The sequence below is a fragment of the Sarcophilus harrisii genome, chromosome 1 (assembly GCF_902635505.1).
Source record: "Sarcophilus harrisii chromosome 1, mSarHar1.11, whole genome shotgun sequence".
Lineage (NCBI taxonomy): Eukaryota > Metazoa > Chordata > Mammalia > Dasyuromorphia > Dasyuridae > Sarcophilus > Sarcophilus harrisii.
Genome location: NC_045426.1, coordinates 316,788,692 through 316,816,233, shown reverse-complemented (window position 1 = coordinate 316,816,233; position 27,542 = coordinate 316,788,692). Strand labels below are relative to the sequence as shown.

Here is a 27,542-nt window from a genome sequence, read left to right as displayed (position 1 = left end):
CACTATGCACATGGAGGGGCTAAGGAGTCACGTGCTCCCACACAATATACATTTTTCACAGGGGCCTTCTGGAAAATACATTTCTCAAGTTGTTTTCTAATCTGTAAAAATGGCTCTAATGTAAGGCTTTCAAGGCACCACAGGAGGTGGGAGAGGGATTTGAAGAGGTAAGATGGAATAGAAAGAGATTTATGACCATGAAGAGCCCCACAGTGATATTCCTCCCATTATGCATATTCTCTCTTCTCTCCCTTGGTTCTGATCTTGGCTGGCCTAGCATCTGTATAAAACATTGGGAATGGATAGAATTTCTGTGTACTTGGTGGGGAGGAGAATTCTTACGGAAAGAATGTAGAAGAACATCTAACCTTGCCCCTCCATGGATGTGTTTTATGACCTTGGGATAATCACAAATGCTGAATTTCAATTTACCCACTTTTAAAAAAACAAAAAAGAATTAAAACACTACTTATTTTACTCAGCTCTGGGGCCTTTATGAGAAAAGCTCTTTGTAAATTTTAAGGTGTTCTAACAGGATAAGGCCTTCTTGTGTATTATTATCACCATGGTCATTGTCGGTATCTTCATGAAGTTATCTGGCCAGCCTTCGACCCCCTCTCTCATTGGAACTCTAGCCAATAAAGAGAGAGCCTAGACATTATATTGTCTTCCAGCTAGAGGAATTGGGACCCTGAAATGGTAACTGAATGATCCTCAGGCCCCCAGAATAAACTGGAAATAGAATTCTGGGTTTCATGTCATTCTCTGGCTACTCAGCCAGATCTCTCTGCAGCTGAGAGCTCCACTCCATCCAGAGAGAGTCCACAGGGCCCTCAGGCCTCCAGGCTGAGAACGGGAAGCTGCAAGGCCCGGCTGAGCTGGGCTGAGCTGAGCTCCACGGTGATACATAAGCCGAAGAAAGTTTTCCTTCTTTGGCAGCCAGCTCCCTTTCCCCAGCCGGGGACAGGAACACAGGAGATTAGAAGGTATTTCCAGCCAAAAACAACCCCACCACAAAATGATTTTCTGACAGATTACACAGCCATAACAACCACTCCTGCAGCATTACAGACTTGTCACTGGCTTGAATTCATTTCCCTTTCTGTTGTGTGGCTTTGATTCTTAATTATACACAGAGATCTCACTCATAAGTGGTTCAAGGGAAGGAATTCCTGGCAAATACCTTGGAGTGGGTGGAGATTAGCTCAGTATCTTGTGTATTAGGAGCTATTTTCAGGAATGCGCTGGATTACAAAAGAGTGTGTTCCTTCCCCCCATTCCTGCCCCCTAGAGTATCAGGCATTCTTTATCTCTTTATCCAACTTTATCCTCTGCCTTCTCAAAGTGACCATAGGTTCACATTTCCTAATTCCATTCTGTCTGGGTCCTGCTCTCCCTCCACCCCTGTTGGAAGAGTTGGATGCTCTCTGTTCTTGGGGATCCTTGCAGTGAGGTGTTGGGACCATCTGTTGTCCCGTCTGTGAATCCAGTGGCTCACCCGGCTGGGTCTGGCACCAGTCATCTGGAATCAATCATTCCTGATTGGTATTTAGCTAGGGCTCCGGGGATTTGGGGAGGGGTCCCAGGACTTAACCCCGGACTTGATATTGCCTCCATGTAGGAGCCACATGGGTTCCCAAGGGGAGAGGAGAAAAGGGAGCTTGATCCCCAGTTCCCGGGAGGGCCCCTGGGGTGTCGAGGGTGAATAAGGAGGACAGGCACTGTGTAACATTTAAGGACATGGAAGCCACGTGTGCTGGCCTCTCTAAAGCTCTGGCAGTTCTCCCCTCTCCCCAGCGCCCAGTGACCAAACACTTGCACAATGTTTACACGACATCTCATCCCCAGTTCCTAGCTCACTCGGCCAGGGTCTGCTTTGCCAGCTGGGATAGAGCATGTGTAGAAGGGTGTTTTTTTTTTTTTTTGGGGGGGGGGGGGTCGTGATGAAGAAGAATTAGGAAACCTGGACTTTTTGATGGGCTGCTTCCTGACCCTGAATTTCAATCCCACTTCACAAGCAGTAATTCAGAGAATAAATATGTAATTCTCAGAGCCCTAGTCTCTGAATCTCATGGTATACTTACTGATCAGTTTTCTTTCTCCTTTCCTAGGAATGTCTTTGCCATATCCCCAGACCATGTATTGTTTATATAGGATCAGAGGATTTAGAACTAAAAAGTAACTTAGAGATCTAGTTCAACCCTGTCATCTTACAAATGTGGAAATCGAAGTTCAAAAAGGTTTGGGGATTTGCCCCAGCTGACATAGGCACGTGAACCAGGTTTTAGACCCAAGTTTTCTCATTCCTAGTGCAGGCCTTTTTCTAATCTACTATCATGAGTCAGCTTTGGGCCTCAGTTTCCTGAAAAGTCGGATTAAAATTATTTTCAAGGTTCCTTCCAATGGTAGCAATTTATGATTCTATGCCCTGGAGTGTACTAGCCATCTTCAAGGAAGCATGAGACAAGAATGCTGAAGAAAAGACTGAGAAAAGACAGAATGTTTTGTGGGAACTGCTGCCTTGGTCTGCAAGTGGCCCAGGTGCAGGGAGATGGCTTTTCCACAGATTGGCAAAGTAAGACAGAGATTTCTGGGTGAGGGAAAAAAGCAACGTGAGAGCCAGAACCAGAACTCGGATGTAGGATATCTATTGGTTTAGCACTAGTGCTACCCTCTCCTACAGCTTCCTCTCTTCCTCTGAGTAGTGAGACTAAGAGGTGTGTTCCAGGAAGCAGAACCTTTCACTTCAAGAACAGTAGCATTGAAAAAGAGTCTAAAAAAGTATAGACTCTATTTTTCTTTCCTAACAGAAAGAGCCTCTAGTTCAACCATCTTCTTTTATACATAAGAGAACTGACCTTCCTGCCCCTTCAGGGCTCTTTCCACTATCTAAATCGGGGATCGAGTCAATTAAACACGAAGCCATTCCCCGATGGTCCTTTCTCGGCAGACCTTCCCCTTCCTCTTGGTATGTCTCCCTGCCCTCTCCCCCTTTGTCCCTTGCCCATCTGAGATAGACAAGAGAAGTGGTCAGACCCAGTAGATTCCCCCTGGAGTAGTCCTGAATAGGGAGAAAAGTGTCTAGCAAAAGCTGCCGCCTCAGCACAGGGCCTGTGCCGCCGGGACAGAGTGGCTTGGATGTCCCTGGCAAGCTGCCCGGGAGCCCGGACGTTGGCGGGTCGAGGTAGGTGGGTGCTGAGCTGCCCTGAGATTCCCCCCGGAAGTTCTCAGAGAGGTGTGAGCCCTGAGATAATTCACTCAGGCACCATCCTCAGTACTACAGAGGAGCAGCAAGTGGATCCATCCCTGACTGCAGCTCTCCCACTTGGATGTACCAAAAGCCAAAAGGCATCAGCTCTTGGTGGCCTCCAACACCTCCTGGCAGCGCCATTAGGCCCTGAAAGGTTTTTGGCAAGAGCAGTTCGCAGTCTAGATGCCGGAGGGAGGAAGCAGCCCCAGGCTCTGCAGAGCGGGGCAGGGGCCCCCCTTCCCTCAGTCTCCAGCTAAGGACCTGCCACTGATGTCCCTTTCTGTCGGGCACCCATACGTTCACCCGAGGAAGCGTCAACACAAACAACGGTCCTGGAGCTCCAAGCCCATAAGCCCCAGAGCAGTTCTGGGTGCAGTTCTCGGTGGGCCTGCGCCCAAAGGGGACGTCTGTTTCTGTGATGGAATCCTGTATTTTCCATTGGGGAGGAGTCGGGCCAGGGCTTCCTGGAACTGACCCAGAAACGGTCTTCCCAGCTGCTCCTGATTAATAATACCTCGCCTTTTAGAGCTGGGTGGGTGAAAGGCAGGGCAGCCCCAGGCCACGGGAGGAAGAGAAACCATAAAGCACTTCTCTGCTCTATTTTTCAAAGTGGCCAATCAATGCTCCCGGCCCTCCAGGGCCCAGACTTTGTAATGCCAGGCTTCCGTCAGGGGAGGCTTCAAATTGCTTTGGGCCCCAGGGGGAGAAGCGGATGGTACTTTTATGCACTGCCTGGTGCAGCCTCTGGGCTGCTTAAGTAGAGCTAAGCTTTGGCTCTAAATTAACCTTCCAGCCTCCCACGGGGAGCCCTGTTGACTGTCAACTTGACCTGCCTTTGCCCTTTCTCTTCTCCCCTTCCCCCAACATCTCCCGTTGGCTTTTACCTTCCCTCCTTCCAAATCCACTTTTCAAGGGACTCCAACAGACTCATTTACTCTGGGGTAGAAATGTCTTTATTACAGTTCCTCAGGGGATTTTCATTTCTACTGTGGCAAGTTCTTCTCTAATGGCAGAATCTAAGAACCCGGCTGGGCCATTCAGGAGAAATCTGGGGGCACGGAGCCTTCTGAGCACCTTACCATCACATTACACATAGTAGGCAGCTGCCTCTGTACAAGGTCAGGCCCGGTCCTTTGGAACTGGGATTCGCCCTTCGATCAATGAGTATGTAAGTGCCTCCAGGCACTGCAGCTTGTATCGCTAACAGAGCAGGGAAACTGGATCTCAAGGGAGAGGTCTTAGTTACAGCCGTCTCTAACTTCATTACTAATCCAAGGTGGCAACCTCAGTTGACAGTCTTCATCACTTGGGGCACTCTGGCCTTAGGGGAAATCTAGATCACCCCAATCGACCAGCACCTTTGTCTAATAATAGATCTGAGCAGAATGAAATTCATCCACTCCAGCTCCTTTAGACAATTGCCCAGCAATTCCCAACCATTTTAACCCCTCCTTTTCCTGACTTCCCACATGCTTTCTTTAACCAATATATAAACTCCTCTAGGGTAGGGACAACCCTGCCTTCTCCTCCTTTCTCCCATGTAGCATAATCTAGCAAAGAGCTGGAAGCATGGAAGGCATTCAGCCAATATCCATGGGCTCAGACTTAGAAACACTTCTCTTACAAATGGCCTTTAAACACATTCATCCTTCCCTCCCCATACGGAATGCCTAATGCTGCTGCTGCATTCCATTCAAGGAGTACTTACTATGGATTAAACACTGGGCTCACTGCCCCTAAGAGATACAAAGATGAATAAGGCCCTTTTTTCTGCCTTCAAAGAACTTACACTTTAACAGGGAGAAGAGGAAGGAAGGGAAGAGAAGATAACAACAGAGACTCAACGTTATAGTACAAAGCAATAAGCGATATGGATCATATGAGTGTTACAAAGTAGATTCCAGGGGAGAACATAGAAAAGAGAACTGACTTCTGCCTAGAGGGGCCTGGGAAAGCCTCGGATAGAGCATGACATTTGAGTCAGGATAGAAAAACAAAACCTTGGACTTCAGAGGACTTTTATGTTCAAAACTAGAGAAAGGGAAGAAATTGAAAAACAGGAACAATTAAAAGAGTCTGACGGTGGGGATAGAGATGAGGCTGGAGAGAGAGGAAGATAGGAATGGCTTCCCTTTTTGTTGTCCATTCTACTCCCTGGATTGTCCATTTCATTTTGTAATACTGCCTGAAATTCCAGAAGCTAGGAAATAATTTGGGACAACAAGGTTTTCTCTTTGAAAAAATGTAACTAGTTCTAATAAGTTAGGTCTTATCAGTCGGTTCTTCCCACTTTAGTGTATAATCAGCTCTATCATACTGCCTTCATTCTAATCGGCTACTAAAACAACACTGAGGAATGGGAGATTTGATTGGATGGCAGAAGTCGTGGGGAATTTAATGTTTGGTTTTATAGAGATAGCATTGAAGGCATTGGTTACCTGTGGGGAAAGGTAGCAGGATGTAGGAGAAAAACAGTATACAGAAAAGGAGGTGGATCAGATATAAAGGAAATACTCAAACTATTCCCCATTTGAATTTTTTTATGTGTCAGTTCTGCACCCAGGAAAAGTGGCTTTTCCAGTTACCTTCCCCCATCCATCCTCAAGACTTAACTCAGACTAGTATCAGCAAAGCCTCAGCCAGCAATTCTAGCACCTGAGACAAGCAGAGGGGACAGCTCGTTTCATAAAGCTCTACTGGGGAAAACCTCCCTGGCCAAGGGAGCAAAGGCAGCCTCACCACACAGATAGGCTAGGACAACGAGGCCTGGAAGGGCCGCGATCTGGATGGGAAGGAGAAGCATATTCCCCCTAGAAACCTAGCACTCTCTGTCACAGTACCATTCTCCCACTCTGGCTGAAGCTCTGAGCGGAATTAGTGCCATAATTCAGCTACATTATGGGTTAAATGGACCTTTCTGAGATAGCTTGGAAATGTAAGCATCGTTTATAACATTGTTTCTATGGGAAAATACATTTGAGGTTCCAAGCAATGGATTTACAAATTAGCTTTTGGACTAGGGCCTGTTTGTGAGTTGGGGGTGGCCCATCCTGGTTGACTTGGCTTGGCTTGGCTCGCCTCGATCTGCCACGGCTGCCAAGAGGTATAATTCACGGAGGCCTCCCTCTTGTGATTGTACACTTCTGATGCCAGGCATTAGGTCATGTAGAATCAGAGTGCCCCCAAGTTGGACCCTGCTACTAAAGAGACAGGGCTGGAGGAGGGAGAGATTAGGACAAATCACCAACAGACTCCAAGCTAGAATTTTCAGAGATTTACTGAGAGTCTTTGGCTTCCCATCAGTTTTAATGTACACCTACACACATCCAGGGCCGGCCCCCCCACGTGCGCGTGCACACACGCTCACTCACACACAGTCGTAGTGCTCGCTTTCATACGTTGTACTTGGGGCAGAATTACCAGATGGGTGGCCTCTCACAGGGGAAGCCAAACCCTTCCGCTCTGCAGAGAAACACAGAGCAGCTTCTGTTGCAATTATGGTAGAATCCTTCAAAAACCTCCTTTCCAGGAATCCTTTTCTCCACACACACAGCATCTAAGAGTTGCAGTGAGTGAGTCTGAAATCAGGAAGCCCTGAGTTCAAATTCTACCTCAGACATTTATCTCAGGATGACCTTGGGGAAATCATATAACTTGTTTGCCTCAGTTTCCTCATCTGTAAAATGGGAGTGATAATAGCACCTATCTTCCTGGGCACTTGTGAGGATCAGATAAGATCTTATGGGTAAAATGTTTTGCTCTATAACTGTTACCCAATATTATTATTTTTAAATATTCTGACTAGTTTTGCTTTAAGTTTCCATGTTTTCTCTTAGAGATGTTCTCCTAATTATTCATCATCAATCAACCCCCTCTGAAACTTTTGTCCTTTCTGGCATTTCAAGCTTTCAATTGGTCTCAGACTGGGCTGGAGAGATGAAATCTTGAACTCAATGGTGGCTTCTCCTTTAATTGTCCCACATCTTCTTTTGTCCCAAATTGGAAAGGGCCTTCACTGGGTGGGGATGTCTCTGTTGGTGCATTCTTCAGCCTTTATTTCTTGACATCTGAGGCTTTTCATAGACAACTTTTAAACAGATACAAAGGATATATTCATATGGACCTAGTATTCTGGCTCACTTCAGAAAAAAAGTTAGAAGTTTAATCTCCTTCCGCAGTTACTTGTTTGCTTCATTAGCATCATAAGCTAGCCTTGTTCTGCTGTTCTCTGCCTGTATGATCTTGGACAAGTCCTTTCAGCTCTTTGCAAAGGTCTCATTAAACTCAGCTCCAAAATGACGAACTTGGATAATTTATAACATTCTAGGATCCCATGATGCTCTTTCAGTTACATAAGACAGAAATTCCTTATTAATTCATTAATGTGACAATGATTTTTAATTCACTATTACAATTATTATATGAGTAATTACTATATTTGTATGAATATAATTTACACTTTTACAAAGAGAGCTTTTTGAAAGGAAAAAAACACGTGTGTACACACACACACACTCATTCAATTATAGGACACCCTCAAGTTTTATACAAACCAGATTTTTGCCTAGTGGGATAGCACCCCTGGAGTGGAATACAGCCAATACTTTGACCAATATAACTACAGCAGTTATTAATCTATGACCCACCACAGTCACTTAAAAAGAGTATCTGGTTTTATACCAGGAATATTCATACATTGTATTTCTAAAAGGTACTTTGTAAATCTTGAAGGTCTAGGGTAAAAGTCTAGGGTAAAAACCCTGCTTCTGGCTCTCTTGAAACTCCTCCTGAGAAAGAATGTACCTTCACCCAATTCTTTGCCTTTCTCAATCCAAGGGTCTTCTCAGCCAGACACCGATGCTTTTCTTAGGCTCTCAGGAAACCTACCTGAGCTCATTCCTGGGGCCAGAACCACTTTGCAGAGCTCTGCCTCCATGTATTTATAACTTGCCATTGACCTCCAGCTCATTTCTGGAAAATGTCCTTTAAAAGCCAAATTCACCTTTGCCCTCTCTGGGGAGTCTTCAAAGAGAAGAGACCTCTTGGAGCAGTCTGTCAATCATCTGCAGTTAACTGACCCGGATTTCACCCCCTTGCCTCAGAATGCCCACTGCTGATGTCCACCATGTTGATTCGCCCCAAACCTTGCAGCTGCTTTATCTTTCCCAAACCTGCGCAAGTCCCAAGTTGAACTTTGCTTTAAAATATCTGCTTCATTTGGTGGGCTGCCAGCCTTGTGACATCCCCACCTGAGCACCCCCCCCCCCACCTGTCTGGACACCTGCTGGTTGTTAGCATGGCTGCAGAGCCACCTGCTGCCTCAGGTTTGCCCTACTTGGAGAACTTGAACTTAGATCCTCAAGGCAGTAATCCTCCACTAACAAATCCAAGATTTGAAATTTCTAGTACTCAGAATGCCCTCTGACAACCCTCCTGTGTCTATTTGCCTCTATTCCGTGATGCTGCTCAAGCTCCCTTTTTCTTTTTCCATTAACCTGATGAGTTCCCTGTTGAGGGAATATTTTCCTTGTTAAAAGGGAGATTAGCAGGTGCTAAAGACAGGATTCTTATCTAATGCTTTCACAGCATAGTTAGCAGAAGAATTAAAAGACTATTTTACTCTTTGATCAGAGATTCCAGTATTAAGATTACACTTGAAGGGGGTCAATGATAAAAAGAAAGTCTTTATACAAACCAAGATATCTGTAGCAACACTTTTTGTCATATGGCTATTAGAAATAAAGAATTAGAATGAGAAATAAAATGGATCCCAACTGAAGAATAGCTAAACATAATGTGGGTGTCATGGAATATTACTGTGCTATAAGAAATAACAAATGTGAGGAATATAGAAAAGTATGGAAATATTTACACAATCTGATGCAAAGCAGAACTGAGAAATTATTATATACAATAACTACAACAATGTAAATGGAATGACCACAATAGCTAATGTTGCAAAATTTCAAAGAACGAGCATGATTTCAAGAAAAGATATGAGCATACTTTGTTAAAGATATGAGAAGATTCGTTTGTAGATTGGGGGGTCCATGGATATGATGGATTACATATGTTTTCAGGGGTTTTTAATCTATTGATCAGTTATACTGATTTTCTTTTTTTTTAAATATTATCATTGAGATGGCTTTCTTGGAAGGAAGAAAAAAGGATTATGGGGAAATTTTAGTCATAAAAATTGTGGGGATGTATAAAAGATATCAATCAAATTTATTTTTAAAAAAGAAAGCATTTCAAAGGAGTATTGGAAAGAAATATTGGTAGCTTTCTGAATCATTTTGTGTCAGAAGAAGAATTTCTATTCTAAAAGAGTGTCTAGAATTCAACATGTGAGTGGGGAGGTTACCCTCTATAACAGTCAATTCTACTATATAACTCAATTCATCTATTCTTCTCCATTTCTAATTCTGCTCTTTGTTCAGGCTCTCTCTGTCTTTTACCTGTAATATTGCAATAATCTCTAAACTGATCTTGCCATTTCCCAGTGTCTCCCCTTTCAATCTATTCCATGCACCACTGCCAGATTAATCTTCTTAAAGCAAAGTTTTGATTCTATCATCTTCCTATTTAAAAACAAACAAGCAAACCTTCAGCAGGACCCGTTGCTAATGAATAAAATCCAAACTAAGTAGCTTGTCATTGAAGGTCATTTTTAGCTGTATTCTACTGCTTTTCTTAATGTTCCAAAGCTAGCCAATAAGTTCAAAAATCATACTCATTCTATTCTGATCTTCATTTTCTTATAGCATAAGCATGTAATTTGTCCCCTCCCCAAATACACACACACACACACACACACACACACACACTTTCTCCAAATCCAATTAAAGACATAATGTTATGTCTCTGGAACAATGATTTGGTGTGGCTTAGCTCAAGTTATATTGGACTTCTCACTGTTCCCCAAATATATGCCATGCTTTCCTGCATCCTTATTTATATTTGTGTTCTCTTTGCCTGAAATGCCTTTTCCACCATATGTAAAAATAATAATAGATAATAACATTAATTACTTAACACTTTAAGCTTTCTAGAGTGCCTTACAGATATAGTCTCATTCTCATAAAAACCCTTGGAGGTAAGTACTATTTTACAGATAAGAAAACTGAGGTAAACAGAGTTTAAATGGTTTGATTAGGGTTACACAGTAAGTGTCTGAGAGTGTATTTGAACCCCACTTGACCGGGACTCCAGATCCAATGTTCTACTACACTACTCAGCTGTCTGGATTCATATCCACCCGCCTAATCCCATCCATTATTAAAGACCTAGCCCTCAGTAGAGTCTTCTTTGGTTCTAGCTCTACCCTTCCCCCACTTCCTACCCTCAACAGATGCCATTATTCCTGCTTCAGTCCTCATGAAACACTTTGTCCCTCTCTTGTATCACTTATTACATTCTGCTTTGTGTTGTGGTTATTTGTATACATGTCCATTCCCCTCAACTAGATTAGAAACTCTCTAAAATTGGGCGGGTGCCACATGTGTCTGCTGAGGACAAAAAGATGACTTGAGTTAAGACTTTCTGCTTTTGATTCTAAGCTGGCCCAGACTTGGTGGCTCTCCTCAGCTGGATATATCTTTAGAGTACTGAAGACTTATAAGAAGGGGAAACAAAATTATAGATTAAGTCTTTGTCTGAAAGAAATATTGTTTCTTGTTTAGTGCATTTACTAATATCTTAAAAAAAAAAAACAAGTAAAAGAAATGGGAATAAATATTAGTATCCCAAAAATAATTTAAAGCCACAGGCTCCTGGGCTTGTAGGGTTAGTAAAGTCAGTGTAACCGTAGGGGTATAAATCCTACAACCTGCTTTCACTATCTAAAAGCATAAGAATAGACTCCACATACATACACATAGAGGTACCCTCACAATTTCTTTAAATCCATAGTGCTGCATCTGGCAGTCTCTGTGCAGTGCTTGGGAAGGGTTAAGGATGACCCTCAAATATACCTAATCCCTGCCACCACCACCCTAATAATTACCTCTTCTAGGTAGTAATTGTTATTAGTTAGTCATTTCAGGGGTGTCAGACTCTTCATGATCCCATTTGGAGTTATATTGGCAGAGATACTGGAGTAGTTGGCCACTTCCTTCTCCAACTCATTTTACAGATGAGGAAACTGAGGCACACAGAGTTTATGACTTGCCCAGTCATGCAGCCAGTAAGTGTCTGAGGTCAGATTTGAACTCAGGAAGATGAGCCTTCCTGACTCCTGGCCTGGCAATCTATCCCTTGTACCACCTAGCTGGAGGTGGGCATCTTCAGCCTCTTGGGGCATTTCCATTTCCAATATCTTATTCAAGCCCTAGGAGATAGGTGGGGCAATGGCATCTCTTTTAACAGCTGGTCAAATTGTGGCCCAAGAAAAGGTCACAGCTCAAGGTTTGGCAAAGACAGGACTAGCCCTCAGGCCTCCTGATCCCCCCAGTTCAGGGCTCTCTGCCCTGCTATCTCTCCCTTCCTCTGGAGAAACCCTTTCCTTCCATCAGTTTCTAAATCCTGCTTTCTTGGCCTAGATGACTTCATGAAGCAAAACCGGGGCATGCTGCTCCTGTACACCCTGAAGAACCCCAGCTTCCCTGAGTATATCTTCAGTAGCGAGTGTGGTATCATGTGTCTGGACATGCACGTGGAGCACCCTTATCTGGTGGCCGTGGGCTACTATGACGGCAACGTGGCCATCTACAATCTGAAGAAGCCCCATTCACAGCCATCCTACAAGAGCTCAGCTGCCTTAGGAAAACATTCAGAGCCTGTGTGGCAGGTAAGCTTCAGAGACTTAAGGGAAAGGGTAGCTGGAGGGGGGAGCATAAACTAGGTGTCCAGCTGGGATCAGGCAAACGGGCAGGTTTGAGCAGGGGAACGCTGGGGCACCTGTCTTTGTAGATCCTGTCTTTGTAGACCTCTCACTTTTTCCCACTGCCCACCCATAGGTGAGCCATTGAGAAAAAAACTCAAGAGATTTATCTGGATCATAAAGGCTGCTGCGCAGCTGACCTGTTGATAAAATTCAGTGCAAAGTATTCTTTCCTCTCCATTTGGTTTTAATGACTTTTATCCAGAGGAACCAATTTCCCAAGTCTTCAGCGTGAGCTAATGACCTCAGCATTCTTTGTGAATTTTCTTTTGACAGTTTCTTCAGAACTCTAATGGGGGGACCCCTGAGTTGTGTCCATAGAGGCAAGCCTCATAGATTCCTAGTAACCTCTGTTTTTGTTTTGACCTGGTCTGGGCTCTTTTGTCAGAAATGACAAGTGGAAAAGCAGGTTCAATCTTGGCTCCCTCAACTAACTGGTCTAGAATAAGGGTTGTATACATAGCACCTCCCAGCTGGGATATTCCCTTAATTTACTTTGTCTCATACATGGGAGTGGGGTTCCCAGAGAGTGACTGCCACTTTGAGTACAAGGGTAGCTTATATGTGGCTACTGCCAAAACTATAACTCATGAAGACATGATTAGCTCTTAGCAAAAGGATTTATTAAAACAGGGGGAAACACTACAAACCATCTCCCTTGAATCAGAAGTGACTCTCCCATATGTACATTCAGCATTTATGTGAAAAGTGAGATCTAAAGTAGAGCTTAGTAGTACTGAGCCATAGAGGTAGGATATACATGTAGCAAAGGCAGCTCTCAACTTCTGGTACTGCAGGATCTAGAAATCTCTCTCTGTATAGAATCCTTCCACTTTTCCCATTGGATGTGATGTCTCTGCTCTATGAATGCTCATCTGGACTCCCAGGAGGTACTCCACAATTCAACTCATAATTTCCAGGGCTAGCTCTCTCTCTTAAATACATATCAGCTCTCTTCTGTGCTGCCAGGGGTCCCCTTTCCTTTTAAGTGATTGCCTCTCTCTATCTGTGTTTGTCAGGAGTGTGGACATCATCTCCCTTAAACGTTCCTTGAACTCACTCAAACCATAAACTTTAAAACTTCTGGATGAGTTGTCTTTCTCTGAGCAAGTAGGTGCTAGACCTGGTGTAGAGCAGGGGGTAAAGAAATCTTCCTTCTTTCTAGCTCTTATTCCCTAAACTCATTCTGGGTTGGAATTCCCTGGAACTATTCAGGGTTTAGTTATTTAAAACACCCAAAGGAGTGGCTAATTTGTTTGCTCAATCTCTTTGTTCCCTTCTCAGCCTCAACCAGAGAGGTGTTTGCACCTCATAAAGGTGTTAACACCTCATTACCTCATCTGTGTGACTATATCAACTGAGTTGGGTCAGAGAAATCACATCCTTCCTCCCTTACACATATCTCATAGAGTAATATTTCATCATCTCACGGTCATCAAACTGAAAAGAATTTAATATCTTAACATAACCTCTCATGCAAAACCTTTAGAGAAACATTAGCTAAATTAACCTTATCTAGTGACATATAATAAGGAATACTTTCCAGTAGCAGATGCAGTTTTTCTTCATTTTGTCCAGACCCTCAAGGAACTCCAGCTGGGCCTTTGCTTTCTCAAGGGCTGCCAAAGAAGCAGAGGGCAGTGAATATTCCTGTTATGAGATAGAAGAAGGTAAAATAGAGTTTTAAAAACCTGGTCTCTCCTTCAAAGGACTGTCCTCCCTGGACAAGAAACCATGGGAAATGGAATGTAAGGGGAAGGGAAGGAAGGAACAAGAGAGATGTTTGGGAAAAACAACTAAATTTGGAATCAAGGGATGTAGATTTGAACATTGCCTCTGTGGTTTACTACTTGTGTGATTTTTAGGATTACTGCTGAGGTTATTTTCATTATTTGAGTCATTTGTATGTTTATGCTAAGCTACAAATTTCCCCCATAGTTCATGTTTTTGATAATTCTCATAAAATAATCCCTTTAAACAGTTTGCTTACTTAGTGGAGTTCAGCCTGCCAGGAACTCCTTTAGCTGGAGCACCAGATTCAGAGGTCGAGGACCAGTTTAAATCCCAACTCTGCCAACCACGAACAAATCCTCACCTCTCTGAACCTCATTTTCTTTATCCATAAATGAAAAGTGTGAACCAAGAGGTCTCTGCAGTCCTTTATAGTTCTATATCTTATAAGAAGAGAATAAAATGGGCTACAGGTAAGTACCAGAGAAAAGAATTGGACCAGGACTCCTAACTCCTGGTCCAACTGTGAGCAAAGGATTTTGGAACCAGTAGACCTGTCAAAGCAAAGGTATAGCAATTATACTACTATTCCCCCTCTTCTTGTGTGTGTCTTCAAGTAGCTCTGAATGAAGCGGTGGACCAGGGAATGAATCTGAGCATGACCTCTGGGTGTCTGAGACAGATGGGGAAATCAGTGAAGGGAATGACCTAAGCAGGAGGAGAACAGAGTGCTGGGATTTTAAGGAAGTTCAGATTACAAAGTTCAGCCCCTTTTCTCTCTGATGAATGCTTATTTCATCTAACTATTTTTGGCCATTGTAGAAATATCAGGACTCCCTACCCTATTCCCCCCTACCCATTCCCTAATGGGTTTTTTTTTTTTTTTTACTTTTCCAGTATCTAGATTCTCCATCTCTTTTTAAGAATTTAAATACAAATATATGACAAATCACAGCTGTATCATTACAAAAAAACAAACCTCAAATGGGGTCATGAAGAGTTAGACACAACTAGTCAACAAAACAAATTAAGGATTACAAAGCACTTTCCTCACAATAACTCTCTGAGATAGAAAGTGCAAATGTAACTAACTTTACAGATCAGGAAATTATGACTCTACAAAGTTCACTAACTTGCCCATGATCAGTTAGCCATTACTTGGCTGAGGCAGAATTCAAGTCTCCTGACCACAGCAAGCTATCTCTTACCAAATAAAGACCTGCTCTCAACTTGTTACAAAAACACCTCGATTTCGCCTTTACATTTTCACATTCTAATGCTTTCCAGTGTGAATACAGACTCATTGGAGCTCCTATGTATTGAAAGGCAGTCCTTACTCATTTTAAACCAGGTGGCATAGTAGCAGAGAGAGCACAAGAAGACATTTGCTAACTGTGATCTTGGGCAAGGCAAGTTACTTTACCCCTTGTACTTCAGTTTCCTTATCTGTAAAATGAGAATAATAATAATAGTGCCTGCCTCTCAGAATTGCTATGAGGCTAAAATGAGATAATGTATATAATGTTCTTTGTACTCCTTAAAGCACCATATAAATGTTAGTTGTTATTATTAGCTATTAAATGTTATGCTTTATAAAGCATTTTCCCCACAGCAGTTTTGTGAGTTAGGTAGTATAAATAGTATTATTCCCATTTTACAGATTTGGGAAGTGAGAAGTTAAGTGACTTGCCTAAATTAAATGACAAAGCTAATGATTCAGGATTATATCCCGGGTCCTTCTATTCCTAACTGTAGAGGCATATAATCTTTCCACTACATAAAACATGTTCCAAGGAAAGTGACCAGGCAGGTGAAAGGATAAAATGAGATAATATATGTAAATTGCTTTGCAAACTTTAATGTGCTATGTAAATGTTAGCTGTATCTTATTAGGCCTTTAAAAAGCATTTTCAAACTCTATCCTATAAGACTAGGTTAATAGAATTAGAAATTTGAGCCTGAAAGTGAAAATTTGTTTGGGAGGAATTAGGTTAGGGTAGGAATAGAAAGGATATGATCATCTTCTTCAAGTAGCTGAAGGATTTTTCCATAGAAGATGGATTAAATTTGCTGGATTTAGGGAGGATGCTCTAATAATTAGAGCTGCCCAACAATGGAAGAAGCTGCCTTGTAAATTACTGAGTTCCCTGTCACAGAAGATGGTCCATCTGCCAGAAATGTTGTAGAAAGGATCCTGGCATTAATAATCAGCAAGTATTCATTAAGCACCTATCATGTGCCAGGCCGTATATAAAGCACCTGGGATACAAAAAGAGCAAAATATGATCCCTGCCCTGAAGGAGCCTATAATTTAATGGGTGAGACAACATGCATGCAAACAAATAAATACAAAGCAAGCTATATGTAGGAAATAATTAGCATAGGGAAGACACTGCCTCAAGAGGAATTGGAGAAGGCTTCCTGTACAAGGAGGGATTTTTCTTGGGACTCCTTGGCCTCTCATACCCTTTCCCACGCTCAGATTCTGTGCTCCTATGCTCCTACCGGTTCTACTTCCTCACAAGAATTCTGGAAGAATAAGAAGCACTCTCAGATCTGAGATGGTTTGTTGAGTGAAAATATTGTAATTAGTGGCATACACAGCTAGGTTGGGGAGCTCTTGCCCTGGAGACCCTTTCTAAGGCCCATCCCAGTAACACAGAATTTTATCATTAATACCACTAAAAACATTTAATTGGTTTAGAATGTAGGGCTGTTCCTTTGATGTAGCAAGATTGGCTCGAAGGTAACTGTGGCTAATGAAGGGGCTCCACACAGCATCATTTCGCTTTCCCCACTGTATCCTAAGGTACCTCCTGGCAGATCTATAGCATTAATGAGCCTTCCTTCCATGCTCTCTGCTCACTTATCCCACAGGGTGGACCACAGGAAGTTAGACCACAGTCATTCATTCCCATACAAATTGGAAAATAATGACCTGACTTCCACCCTTCATTCATGCCTTTATTTTTCCCTCTCGATCTCCTTCTCTTTCTCTCCTTCCCATGGCCAGCCATCCTATGAAGTAAAGGGATCCAGACTCTTAAAAGTCAAAGCTACTACTTCCAATCATGCTGAGAACAGTCTGACAGAATGGAATGTCGTGTCTTGTTGGCCTTTTTTGTCCCTGAATCTCTGTGCTGATGGAAGATGAAGAGTCTACTCGTGAGGGCTTTCTATGGGTAGAGAGCATCTCTGCTATTTCATGCTTATAAGGCAGGACAGAAAGCTTGGGGCTTTGCCCTAAACCATTTCCAGTTTCTGACCTTCTTTGGGTACTAAGAAAATAAAAGCAGGAGAAATCCAAGGTATCATCCTTTCAAATCTAACTCTCTAAGTCTTCCCTCAATCTCCTGGTGTATTGATCCCTGTGCTGGGTAGGACTTTGGGGAAGATGGAGGAGAAGCTGCGTCCTGAACCTTGGAGGCCTTCATAGTCTCAATAGAGAAAAAAGGCACACATGCAGTGGAGGACAGTGAGATTCTGTCTGTCAACTGCCAGTGAGGGACTCAAACATGGATCGTTGTTGGAGTTTGGAGGGAAGAGAGGGCAGAGTCGGCTATAATAGTCAGTCTTCCTCAGGCTTATGAGACTCAAGCAAGGGCTTGCCTCAAAGCAAGCCGAGGAGGATTGTGGGAAAGAGTTTTCTTGATTGGAAAATCATCCCTCTTTCCCAAAAGTGAAAAGAGATTGTATGATATCTCCAGGTACATCAAGGTCTGGAGGGATGAACTGGGAAGTTGTGTCTCCCAAGTATCTCACAGCACTGGTGGCTGAATTTCCTTTTCAAAGTGATTTCATGATCTCACCCGATAGTCAAAATAGCCTGTGGGGTAGGTCAGGGAAATGGGACTGTGTGTCCATTTTACAGTTAGGAAAAGTGAGACTGGGAGAGAGAATTATGATATAAGTAAGAAGCTCACCATCATTTGAAGGATTCAAGGAGTGGCATCTTCTGGGAATATTATAGTGGTGATTCTTGTCTGCATGGGACAGGAAGGTGAAGTAAACTTGTAAGGTCCTTTTCAACACTATTCTTTGACTGAATATAAATAAGAAGACCCAACATTTATAGTGTTTAAAATTTGCAAAGCTCATTTCATTTAATTTGATAAGGTAAGTTCTATTCTTATACCCATTTTACAAATGAGGAAATTAAGGACGAAAATTATTATGACTTTCCCAGTTTCACAAAGCTAAGGGGTGTCAGAGTTGGAAACTTTTCTCTTAATTCCCTGCCAACATTTATTTCATTAGATCCCTCTGCCTCCAGAGCAACTAAGAAGCTATAACTCAGTCTGAGATCTACAATCCTCATAGAATGTCACCCACAAACTCCCCAGCACCTCAACCCCAGGAACTACCTGCAGGGGTGATGGGTGGAAGATGCCATAAAGCAGATTTAGGCTTGATATCAGGGAAAATGTCCTTCTTATCTTAAAGCTATAGCATCCCAAAAGTGAAGCGGGCAGTCTTTGCAGGCAACAGAATTCTTCCCCGTGAAAGTCTTCAAGTAAAACTTCAATTCTTTTGTAGTATGGGTTGGACTGCATGAACAGCCACTGTGGTCCCTTCAAATGCTGAGATTCTGAGCTTCTCACCCCAAATTCGCCCCAGCTCTGGCTTGAGCTCACCACTTAAGCTTCATAGGGAGAAAACTGTTGTCAAAACCAGAAAGAACCAGGATCGTTTCTGCTTCTGCTACATCCTGGCTCTGTGGCTCTAAATAAGTCAACCTCTCAGTGTTCTAGCCAACTCCTAAGACCCACTAGCAGACAGAGATGGTAGCTACCTGCATTGGTAGAGGGAATTTCCAGTGAAATCAGAGGCCCAACCCATCTCCCTATCCTGGCTCGAGTCCCATGAAGCTTTCTGCCTGATCATTTGGCTCCTGAACAGTATCCAGAATTAAAAACTATTGAGAGATCCAGGTCTGGCACAGGCATTGAACCAAGGTGCTCTTTTTAATTAATGGAAACTGGAGCAAATTGCCTTCCAGCCATATAAAACAACACGCCACCTTCTTTACCCCTACTATGGAGACAGAGAGCAAACCCTAGGCGGCTCCATCCTACAAGCAGGGCCCCTGAGGACCCTTTCCCTAATGGGGAGGGTGATTCCCCAGAAGTGGGATAAGAGATACAAAATGCCTTAAAGCCCCGAGGGAGACTCCAGAATAAATGGGTCCCGAGGTAAGAGGGCCTTATTGCCCCCACTGCAGGCTCCTTTCCCAAGCCTGTTGGCTCTGCTCCAGAAAGGCACAGGCAGAAGGGACTGAGAATGGGAGAGGGCCTGCCATGTGGGACTTCAGGGCTGAGCAGTTTGGGAAGGGGACCAGTGCCAGCATCCCTGGGCAGCGGCAGGGGGCGGGGAAGACTCAGGGACCTCTAAGGAGCCCACTAAGGTCCCAAGTGACCATCCCAGAGTCACAGGGCCAGAGCCCAAGTCCATGACACACTGCTGCCAGAGCTAGTCACATCACAGCAGAGGCAGCCTGGCTGGAAAGGCCTGGGATCATCCATCATCCCTCCCTGGGTTCCAGTCTGTGTGTATCCCATTAGCTTCTTGTTTTCCAAATCTGGTAGAGAGCATCGAATGACAGATCACCAAGGCGGAGAAATACGACGTGGAGAAGACATAACAAGTTTACTTGGCTTTCCCCCAGAACTCAGGCCAGGATGCGGGCTAGTCCAGGCTGAAAGTGCTGGAGAGAGAAAGTTCCCTCTGTTTTCCCAGGGAGACAGACCCCTCCCGGAGGAGAGGGCTAACTGCATTGTGGCATTTAGAGAGCAGTGTTGTCTCCCTTTCAGAGTCGTCTCTGGCACCCTGCCTTGAACCGTCCCCACTGGGTGCCCCCCCCACCCGGCGCCAACACACACGTGCATCTGTGTCCCACCCTCCAGTACTGACTCTCCTTTCACCTGGCTGTCAAACTAATCCCTGCCAGGGGACTAATAGCTGATAATAGCAAATGAAGTTGTCCCTCCCCATGGCCTCTACCTTTTAATGGAAGGGAGGGCCTCTGGAAGATGAAAAAGAATCAGAGACTCCAGTTGATCAGCAAACAATGATGAAGGCCTACTGTGTACAGGGCACTACAGTGAAACAGAGCAGCCCATCACACTGAATGGGCTCTCAGCAAACCCCCTGGAGCTAAGTGTCATGATCACAATTTCTTCAGTGACACAGGGTTTGTGCCATATATTCTTCTCAGGTTACTCCAAAGAAGTAAATCACTGGTCAAGGTCCCATGTTACCTTACCAAGAGTTTGGGCCTATAAAAGCAGTGGGATCATGAAGTGGATAGACGAGTGGCTTTGAAATCAAGAATATCCTGGTCCAGATCCTGCTTCACATTTACTAGCTATGTGACTTGGGCTATGTCCCTTAACTTCTATTGGTCTCAATTTCCCATCTGAAAAATAGTGACACCTACCTCACAGAGTTGTGAGGATAAATGAGATATTCCAAGTGCTTTGTAAACCTTAAATTATTATATAAACATTCTCTCTTCTTATTATTAATTATTATGATTGCCCAGATTCACTTGTTGCCTCTGGCCAGAATGGAGCAATTCTCCCATTTTCCCACACTGACCTTTTCTCCTCCTTATCCATTTATATTTAGATTCCAAAACGAAGCCAGAAAACAAATTTAGTCTTTTGTTTAAAGTCTTAGCTTTGGGTCCTGGACTTGCCTTCTTCACACATCAACCTTTTGAGTCGTGTCTAGGGAGCACCCCTATTTGTTCCACTGGTAGAGACCTTAAGTCATTCGATACTACCCTTGTCATTCACACTTAGTCGCTTAGAGAACTGAATCTGTTTTGCAGCTTAGGACATTTTCTCTCTCAAAACATGTCCCAAAGGCATAAACTTATTAGGGATCCCACTCACATCCTAGGATCCCTTGACAAGAGCATATTGTTGCTAATTTTTCAGAGTTTGATATTCTGTGCTTCCTATGGATTCGTTCTCAGGACTGACTTGAATCCCTAGGATTCATGTAGCTAACCTTCTTCACTTGGCACGATATGATTGGCTCTCAAAATGCATAGTCAGGAGTCCCAAGCATAGAGGTGACCCTGTCCACTGTGGAACACTGATCTTTTTGCCAAAAGAAGGTCTAGAGAGAGAGGAGAGAAGTCAGCTCTCTAGCACCCCACTCTGAAAGAGCTTGGCCACTGGAATATTTTTCTGCCAAAGAATTGAAGGTTTGGGTCACCTCAAGAACTTTTAGGCTATGTTTACTACCCAATAGAGTCATATATCATTTCTAGTTCAAAAGAATTTGGAAAATAGGTCTAACTTGGGTTATGATGGCATCAGTAAATAGGTCTTAGGAATTCCTTTATGCCTTCATCCCTATCTTTTTCCCCCTCATAGCCTTACTTCTACTTTCCACAATGCCCTTAATTTTCTTAATGTTCCCCTCCCTCCTGTCAGGAAAGTCCTTGAAAGACCTTAGCTGAGACCTCAGATACAAGATGCTCCTTTTATTCCTTCCAAATTACTTCCCTTTCACTCCTCTCAGAGCCCATTCCAAAAATTTTCTTCTTTCCTCAAATCTCCCATGGTATCAGCTCTCCCAACTTTTTCAGTGGAGGAACCTGCTCTACTCTACTGAGCAAATACAGACCATTCATTTGTGAGCTTGACATTATCCCCCATTCACTCTACACAAATTTTTGTTGAAAAGGTGACACTGAGTGAAATGAGCAGGACCAGGAGATCATTATATACTTCAACAACAATACTATATGATGACCAGTTCTGATGGACCTGGCCATCCTCAGCAAGGAGATCAACCAAATCATTTCCAATGGAGCAGTAATGAACTGAACCAGCTACGCCCAGAGAAAGAACTCTGGGAGATGACTAAAAACCATTACATTGAATTCCCAAATCCCTATATTTATGCACACCTGCATTTTTGATTTCCTTCACAAGCTAATTGTACAATATTTCAGAGTCTGATTCTTTTTGTACAGCAAAATAACGTTTTGGTCATGTATACTTATTGTGTATCTAATTTATATTTTAATATATTTAACATCTACTGGTCATCCTGCCATCTAGGGGAGGGGGTGGGGGGGTAAGAGGTAAAAAATTGGAACAAGAGGTTTGGCAATTGTTAATGCTGTAAAGTTACCCATGCATATATCCTGTAAATAAAAGGCTATTTTAAAAAATTAATTAATTAAAAAAAAAAAAAGAAAAGGTGACCCTTTTCAACCAAGCCAACTCCTCTATGCGTCTCCTTGATCTCATTCTATCTTCCCCAGCAGAATACTCCCACAATCATCCCATTTCTCTGATCTTCCATCCATTCCTGTGTAGTCTAATATGTCTAATATTAGATTTTATCTAATCTCATTTCTGTACTACTTCAGTCTAGTGATTTGTTTCTTCCTTGCTATATTCAAGAACATCAAAGCATCTTCTTTGCTCAAGTAACCTTCATTAAGCCTGCCTACTATACTGCCAAACTATCATGTCTCCTCTCAATGGATCTGTGACTTGATTAGGAGAGGAAGCTCCTGAGTGAATGAATCTCTTCTTTCAGAGAAGGTCATCACCTTCACACCTTCTCCTGCTTGTCTGACCACATAGTTTTCTTTGATGTTTTATCATCCCTATCAGTCCCCTTAATTATTGAGTGCCCCGTTCTCCCTCTTCCCTTCCCAGGATGTTCAGGGCCACTGTTCTCTTTTTTCTATACACTATTTCATCTGATGACCTAGACAGATCCCACTGGGTTTCATTATTATGTCTTTGCAGATGCTCTCAGATCTATACATCCAGACCTAATCTTTCTTCTGAGCTCCAGTCACCCATCTTTTGGATGGGTGCCTTTTGGATATTTCAAACAGATATTCTAAAGGTATCTCAAGCTCTCAACGTTTGAGACAAGCAATTCTCTCTCCTTCTGAACTTCTTCCTTTCTGTTGAGAGGACCATCATTCTACTCACCCAGGTTACAAAACTTAGAATTATCCTTAACCCTACTATCCCTTATCCCTCAGAACCAATAAGTTGCCAAATATTATCATTTCTACTTCCATAACATCTCCTTATTCACACAAACACCACTTAAATTCAGGGTCCAATCACCCACCTGCCTGGAAAACTGTAGTGGCATCCTAATTGGCATCTGTGTCTCAAGTCTGTTCTTTTTCTAACTTGTCTTCCACAAAGCTGCTTGGGAAAATAGAAGAGAAAGTAAGACCGTGGCACTCTCCTAGCCAATAAATTCAGCTATAAATTCTTCTATTTGGCTTCTCAAGCCCTTCACAAACTGGCTCCTACCTTCCCTTCCCTTATTATGTATCACTCCTCTTCCTGCAAAATTACCTTCTTGCAAAAAGATGTAGCTCACATACTTCTCCATCTCCCACTCTTTGCTCCGGCTGTGTCTTGTGCCTTGAATGTATTATCTCTTCATTCTGCCTCTTCAAGTTCCTTAATTGCTTCAAGACTCAGCTCAAGTACCATCTTGTACATGAAGCATTTCCTAATCCCCAAATGCTAAGCCCCGCTCCCTTCCAAATTAATTTATTTGGTCTTATATACATTATATTTTATATATATATCTATTTATCTACATATTGTCTTCCCTTTTTGAATGTAAACTTCTTAAGGGCAGGGTTGTATCAATTTTGTCTTTATAAATCCAGTACCTGGCACATGAAGTGCTTAATAAATGTTCTTCGAGTATTTGATTTGTTCACTGATAAATTCATATACAAGTATTAAGAACTGGTTGATTTTTCCCTTCCCAGAATGTCAGTAGGATTTATATCCTAAAAGAAGAGACAGAAAAGTATAATGAGTAACCCAAAGAAATGAAACTCTAATGGTAGACTTTCAGGCACTTTCTCAGACAGAAGTGCTCCTCACTTCATATCACATACTGAAAGTGGCCACCTTTCAGGGAGAGTCAGATCTGAATTGTTATCTTTCTAAATCACACAAGATGTGGAAATCTATTCTTTGAATTCTCAGGGGTAAGGTCATATGACATAGATATTAACCCATGACTTAGCAGATTCCCCCTCTCCCCTCCAGGGGACCTTCTTCTTCTTTCTCTAGGATGAGTGAGGGACAGGATCTAAGACTAACTGCCTAGAGGCAAGAAGCTTTAACACCTCATGTTATTAGTAGGTTCAGAATGTGAAGGGACAAGACCTGGTAGGAGTGTGATGAAAAGGAAACCTCTGCTAAGGAGGGCCTCCAAAACTGTCTCCTCTCTCTTTTTCCATGCTCCTCCTTCACACAAGCTTCTGGCATCTGTTTCCAAAAATGTTGGATTGGCTCTGAATGAACTCTGAATTATCTGAAATGCATTTTTCCTTATATATTATAGTGCAGGGAATGCGGCCGCAGTACCAATCCTGGGTCCTCACTGCCACTTAGATGTGAAGTCTTTGTTCCCATATTGAGAACATTTCCTGGTACACAAAGTACAAATACCCTCATTAATGCACTTTTCAGGATGATTGATTGATTCCTTGAACTTGGCCTTTAAAGGAGAGAACAGAGACAAGGAGCTATTGGGGAAAAAAAGCCAGAGCACACAGAACAGAAGGACTATATGTGGAGGTTGGGGTCAGATTTCTGAGAAGGAAGAGAAAGCCTGCATATCCAGGCAGGGCCCTATCTCCATAAGCTCCTGGGAAGTTATGGGAATGGTGACAAGAATGAAGGAGCTGCTGGCAGAGAAACCTCCAGGGCAGGAGTTCCTGGACCAAGCCTCCCAGAGAGAAGAGGAGCAGTTCCTGGACGATGCTATGTTGGACCATTGCAGAAGAAAGAAGAAGCTGGAGCCAAGGGACTAGATCACAGTATGGACAAACAAACCTGAACTCTTGCTTTTTACCATCCGGGTGTGAATTTATCAACCCTGAATTCATTCCTCTCTTTAACGGAGTTGCAACCAAGTCCTGAAGGCTATATAGTTCCCTAGGAAATGTTGCTTGTCTCTCTAGCAATATTGAGTTCATTCCCCTTTTGGAATGGGCCAGCCAGGTCTGGAGAGTCTAGAGGTGATGGTATAGATGCCAAGAACAAGGTGCTCACCAGAGCCTCTTTAGGCCGACTGTCTCAAGGCTGGAAGGATTTTTTTTCTTTATATAAGGAACCCTCAACCACAGGATAATGTTGTGGGTCTAGAGGACTCTATAGGCATCCATGGAAAGTAGAAACCCACAAGAAATGGAAGGAACATTGTCTTGGCTATGTATAGACTCTGGATGCAAGTGCTTCAAGTTTTAATATATTTTTGTTAGGTTATATGATCTTGTGTTTCTTGTATTGTTACACTATGTACTTTCATGAGAACTAAGGGACATTTTTCCCTTTTTTAAAAAAAAGACCTAGAAAATGGGCTATAGAGATTCTGGATGGGGATATAAGCCTTTTTCCCCAAAGAGAGGAAAAACTGAGAGACAGAGACAAAAAGAAATTCAGAGGTTGTGAAGAGATTCTCCCAATATTGAAGCTGCCTTGAATAAATCTAGAGCTTCAGTTTGATACCACAGGCTACAGCAAATTTAGGTGTGAAAGGCCAGGACTCCTGCAGTTTCAATTTCCTCCTAAACTCTCAGCCTCTAATTCTGGTAGCTGTGACCACATTTATGACTAGGCTTTGAAGCTTTAGTCTCTTGGTCCAGACATGCTTGGTTTCAGGAAAGTGCTTTTAACTAGGAGACAGAGACACACTCTTCTACCTCTTTAAATTCTGAAGAACAAAAATACAACTTTGTTAAAAATGGCTAACCATAACAACTTCAATTATTCATCCCTATACTGCAATAGATGACACAAGATCCAGTCCTTTCCTCACTAATCTTCAGTGATTTTTAACTACTGCTTAATCTAATCCTGGTTTTCCCTCCAAGATTAAGAAAGAATCCTTCAGCTTCATCCTGAGCCTTTTTAAACCAGGAGTTATTCCCTGGAAATGGAGCCTTGTCCATGGCTCTGGTACTTTTGGCCCATTTATAATGGGAAACCTTTGCCAAGAGCTTCCTTCCAGCCTTTGATTTTCCTTTCTCACAATCAAAAATCTATTCATTTTGCTTAAGCTGTTAAGCTAAACACAGGAGGAGGGAGGAAGAGAGGGAAAAGAGGGGGGAAAGAGAGAGAGGAAAAGAGGGGAGAAAAAAAAAGGGGGTAGAAGGAGGAAAAGAGGGAGGGAAGAACAGGGAGAAGGAGAGGGAGAGGGATGGTTTTATTTGGCCTTCTAGAACTGGAACCTGGTTTCATTCCTGTGCTATGTGATCCCTTTTATTGCCATCTCATAACAAAGAGATAAAGGAGCAGTCACATAGCATTGTAATCCAGTAATTTCATGAGCCTCTCCTGAACTTAATGCTTCTGACTGACTGCCTTTCCCTAGTCACCCAGTTTCTTGCCAACCAGCTTCTGAGTTCCTTAAAGCTCCCTCCCCACCCTGAGCTCACTCCCCATCCCCAAATCAGGTATCTAGTTGCTAAGTGTTCTGTGAAATAAAATTTCCATTCTGTGTTTAAGCTTGCTCATTAAACACTTCTCTTAGCAGCTCCCCTGCAACTTAACAGCCTGGCCTCTGGCACCACCCATCCCCTTTTAAAGAGCCTGTGTCCCATTCCATAGAATATAACTCTTCAAAAAAAAAAAGAAAGAAAAGAAAAGAAAAAGCAGATACATTTCAACAGAGCACAGCAAGATTTTAAAATAGAGATATAAAGTGGTTTCTTCACCCCAGGTCTTAACTTCACACTCTCTGAATGTATAATACTCCCTTTTCCCAATTCTCTGTGTTATTGAGCAGACAAACTAGGGTCAAAGCTGTCTTGAAATGTGTCAATCCAAATGGAAAATGCTTTTCTTTCAAGAATATCTTCCCCACTTCCTTTTCTTATCTGACTGCTGACCTAAGAATAGTCTTAATTTGTTGTTGTTGTGTTGCAAAGTGAATACTCTCATGGGATTTAGAATTGAAAGGGACCTTAAAGATCATTCAGTCATAGAATTATAGACTCAGAGCCAGAAAGGACTTAGAAATCTATGAAACACTCCATTTTACAGATGAAGAAACTAAAACAAAGTTAAATGACTTACCCATGATCATACAGCTGGTAGGTATCAAGAGGCAAAATTTGAATTCAAGTCTTTCTGCTGTGTGCCCTATCTACTCCACTATGCTCTGTCTCTGGGGTTATATTTCCTAGGTTGGGGTAGTTGCATGTTAACACCTGGTAGATAGCACATTCAAAAATAAAGACAGTACAATTCTACTTGGCCATTACTATTATTTATTCTCCCTTTTGCTTTATACATCTGGTCTTCTACTCTTCAACCTCTGCTTTCTCAACTTTCTTTCATTCCTCTTCCCCTTTTCTTCTAATTTCCCTTTCCCTTCTTTCATCTTTTTGCTGAACCTCTCCTAACCTTTCCCCTCTCCCACTTAATCTACCCTTCCTTCTAAAGATGATTTGGCCACTGCCATTCTGTAAGTTCTTAGAATCAAGATTCTTCCAAAAGATGTGAGAAATAAACTAGGTTTGCCTTGTTCCTTTGCATGAGTCATTGGTACCTTTAATAATCCCTTCTTCACTAAGTTTTAGATATATACATTAGTCCTTTTTTGGTCCACCCTCAAGGACCTCCTATTTGTGGTAGGCACTGAGGGAGGTCC

At 42.7% G+C, this 27,542-nt stretch overlaps 1 protein-coding gene across 1 annotated transcript in view; it reads left to right on the top strand.

The window, feature by feature from the left end:
- The window catches only part of DNAI1 (dynein axonemal intermediate chain 1), a 251,702-nt gene that overhangs the window by 170,207 nt on the left and 53,953 nt on the right, over positions 1-27,542 (top strand). The window contains exon 13 of the mRNA XM_003761769.4: positions 11,791-12,038. Coding sequence (XP_003761817.1) covers positions 11,791-12,038 — 248 coding nt within the window. The remainder of the gene's footprint in view (positions 1-11,790; positions 12,039-27,542) is intronic.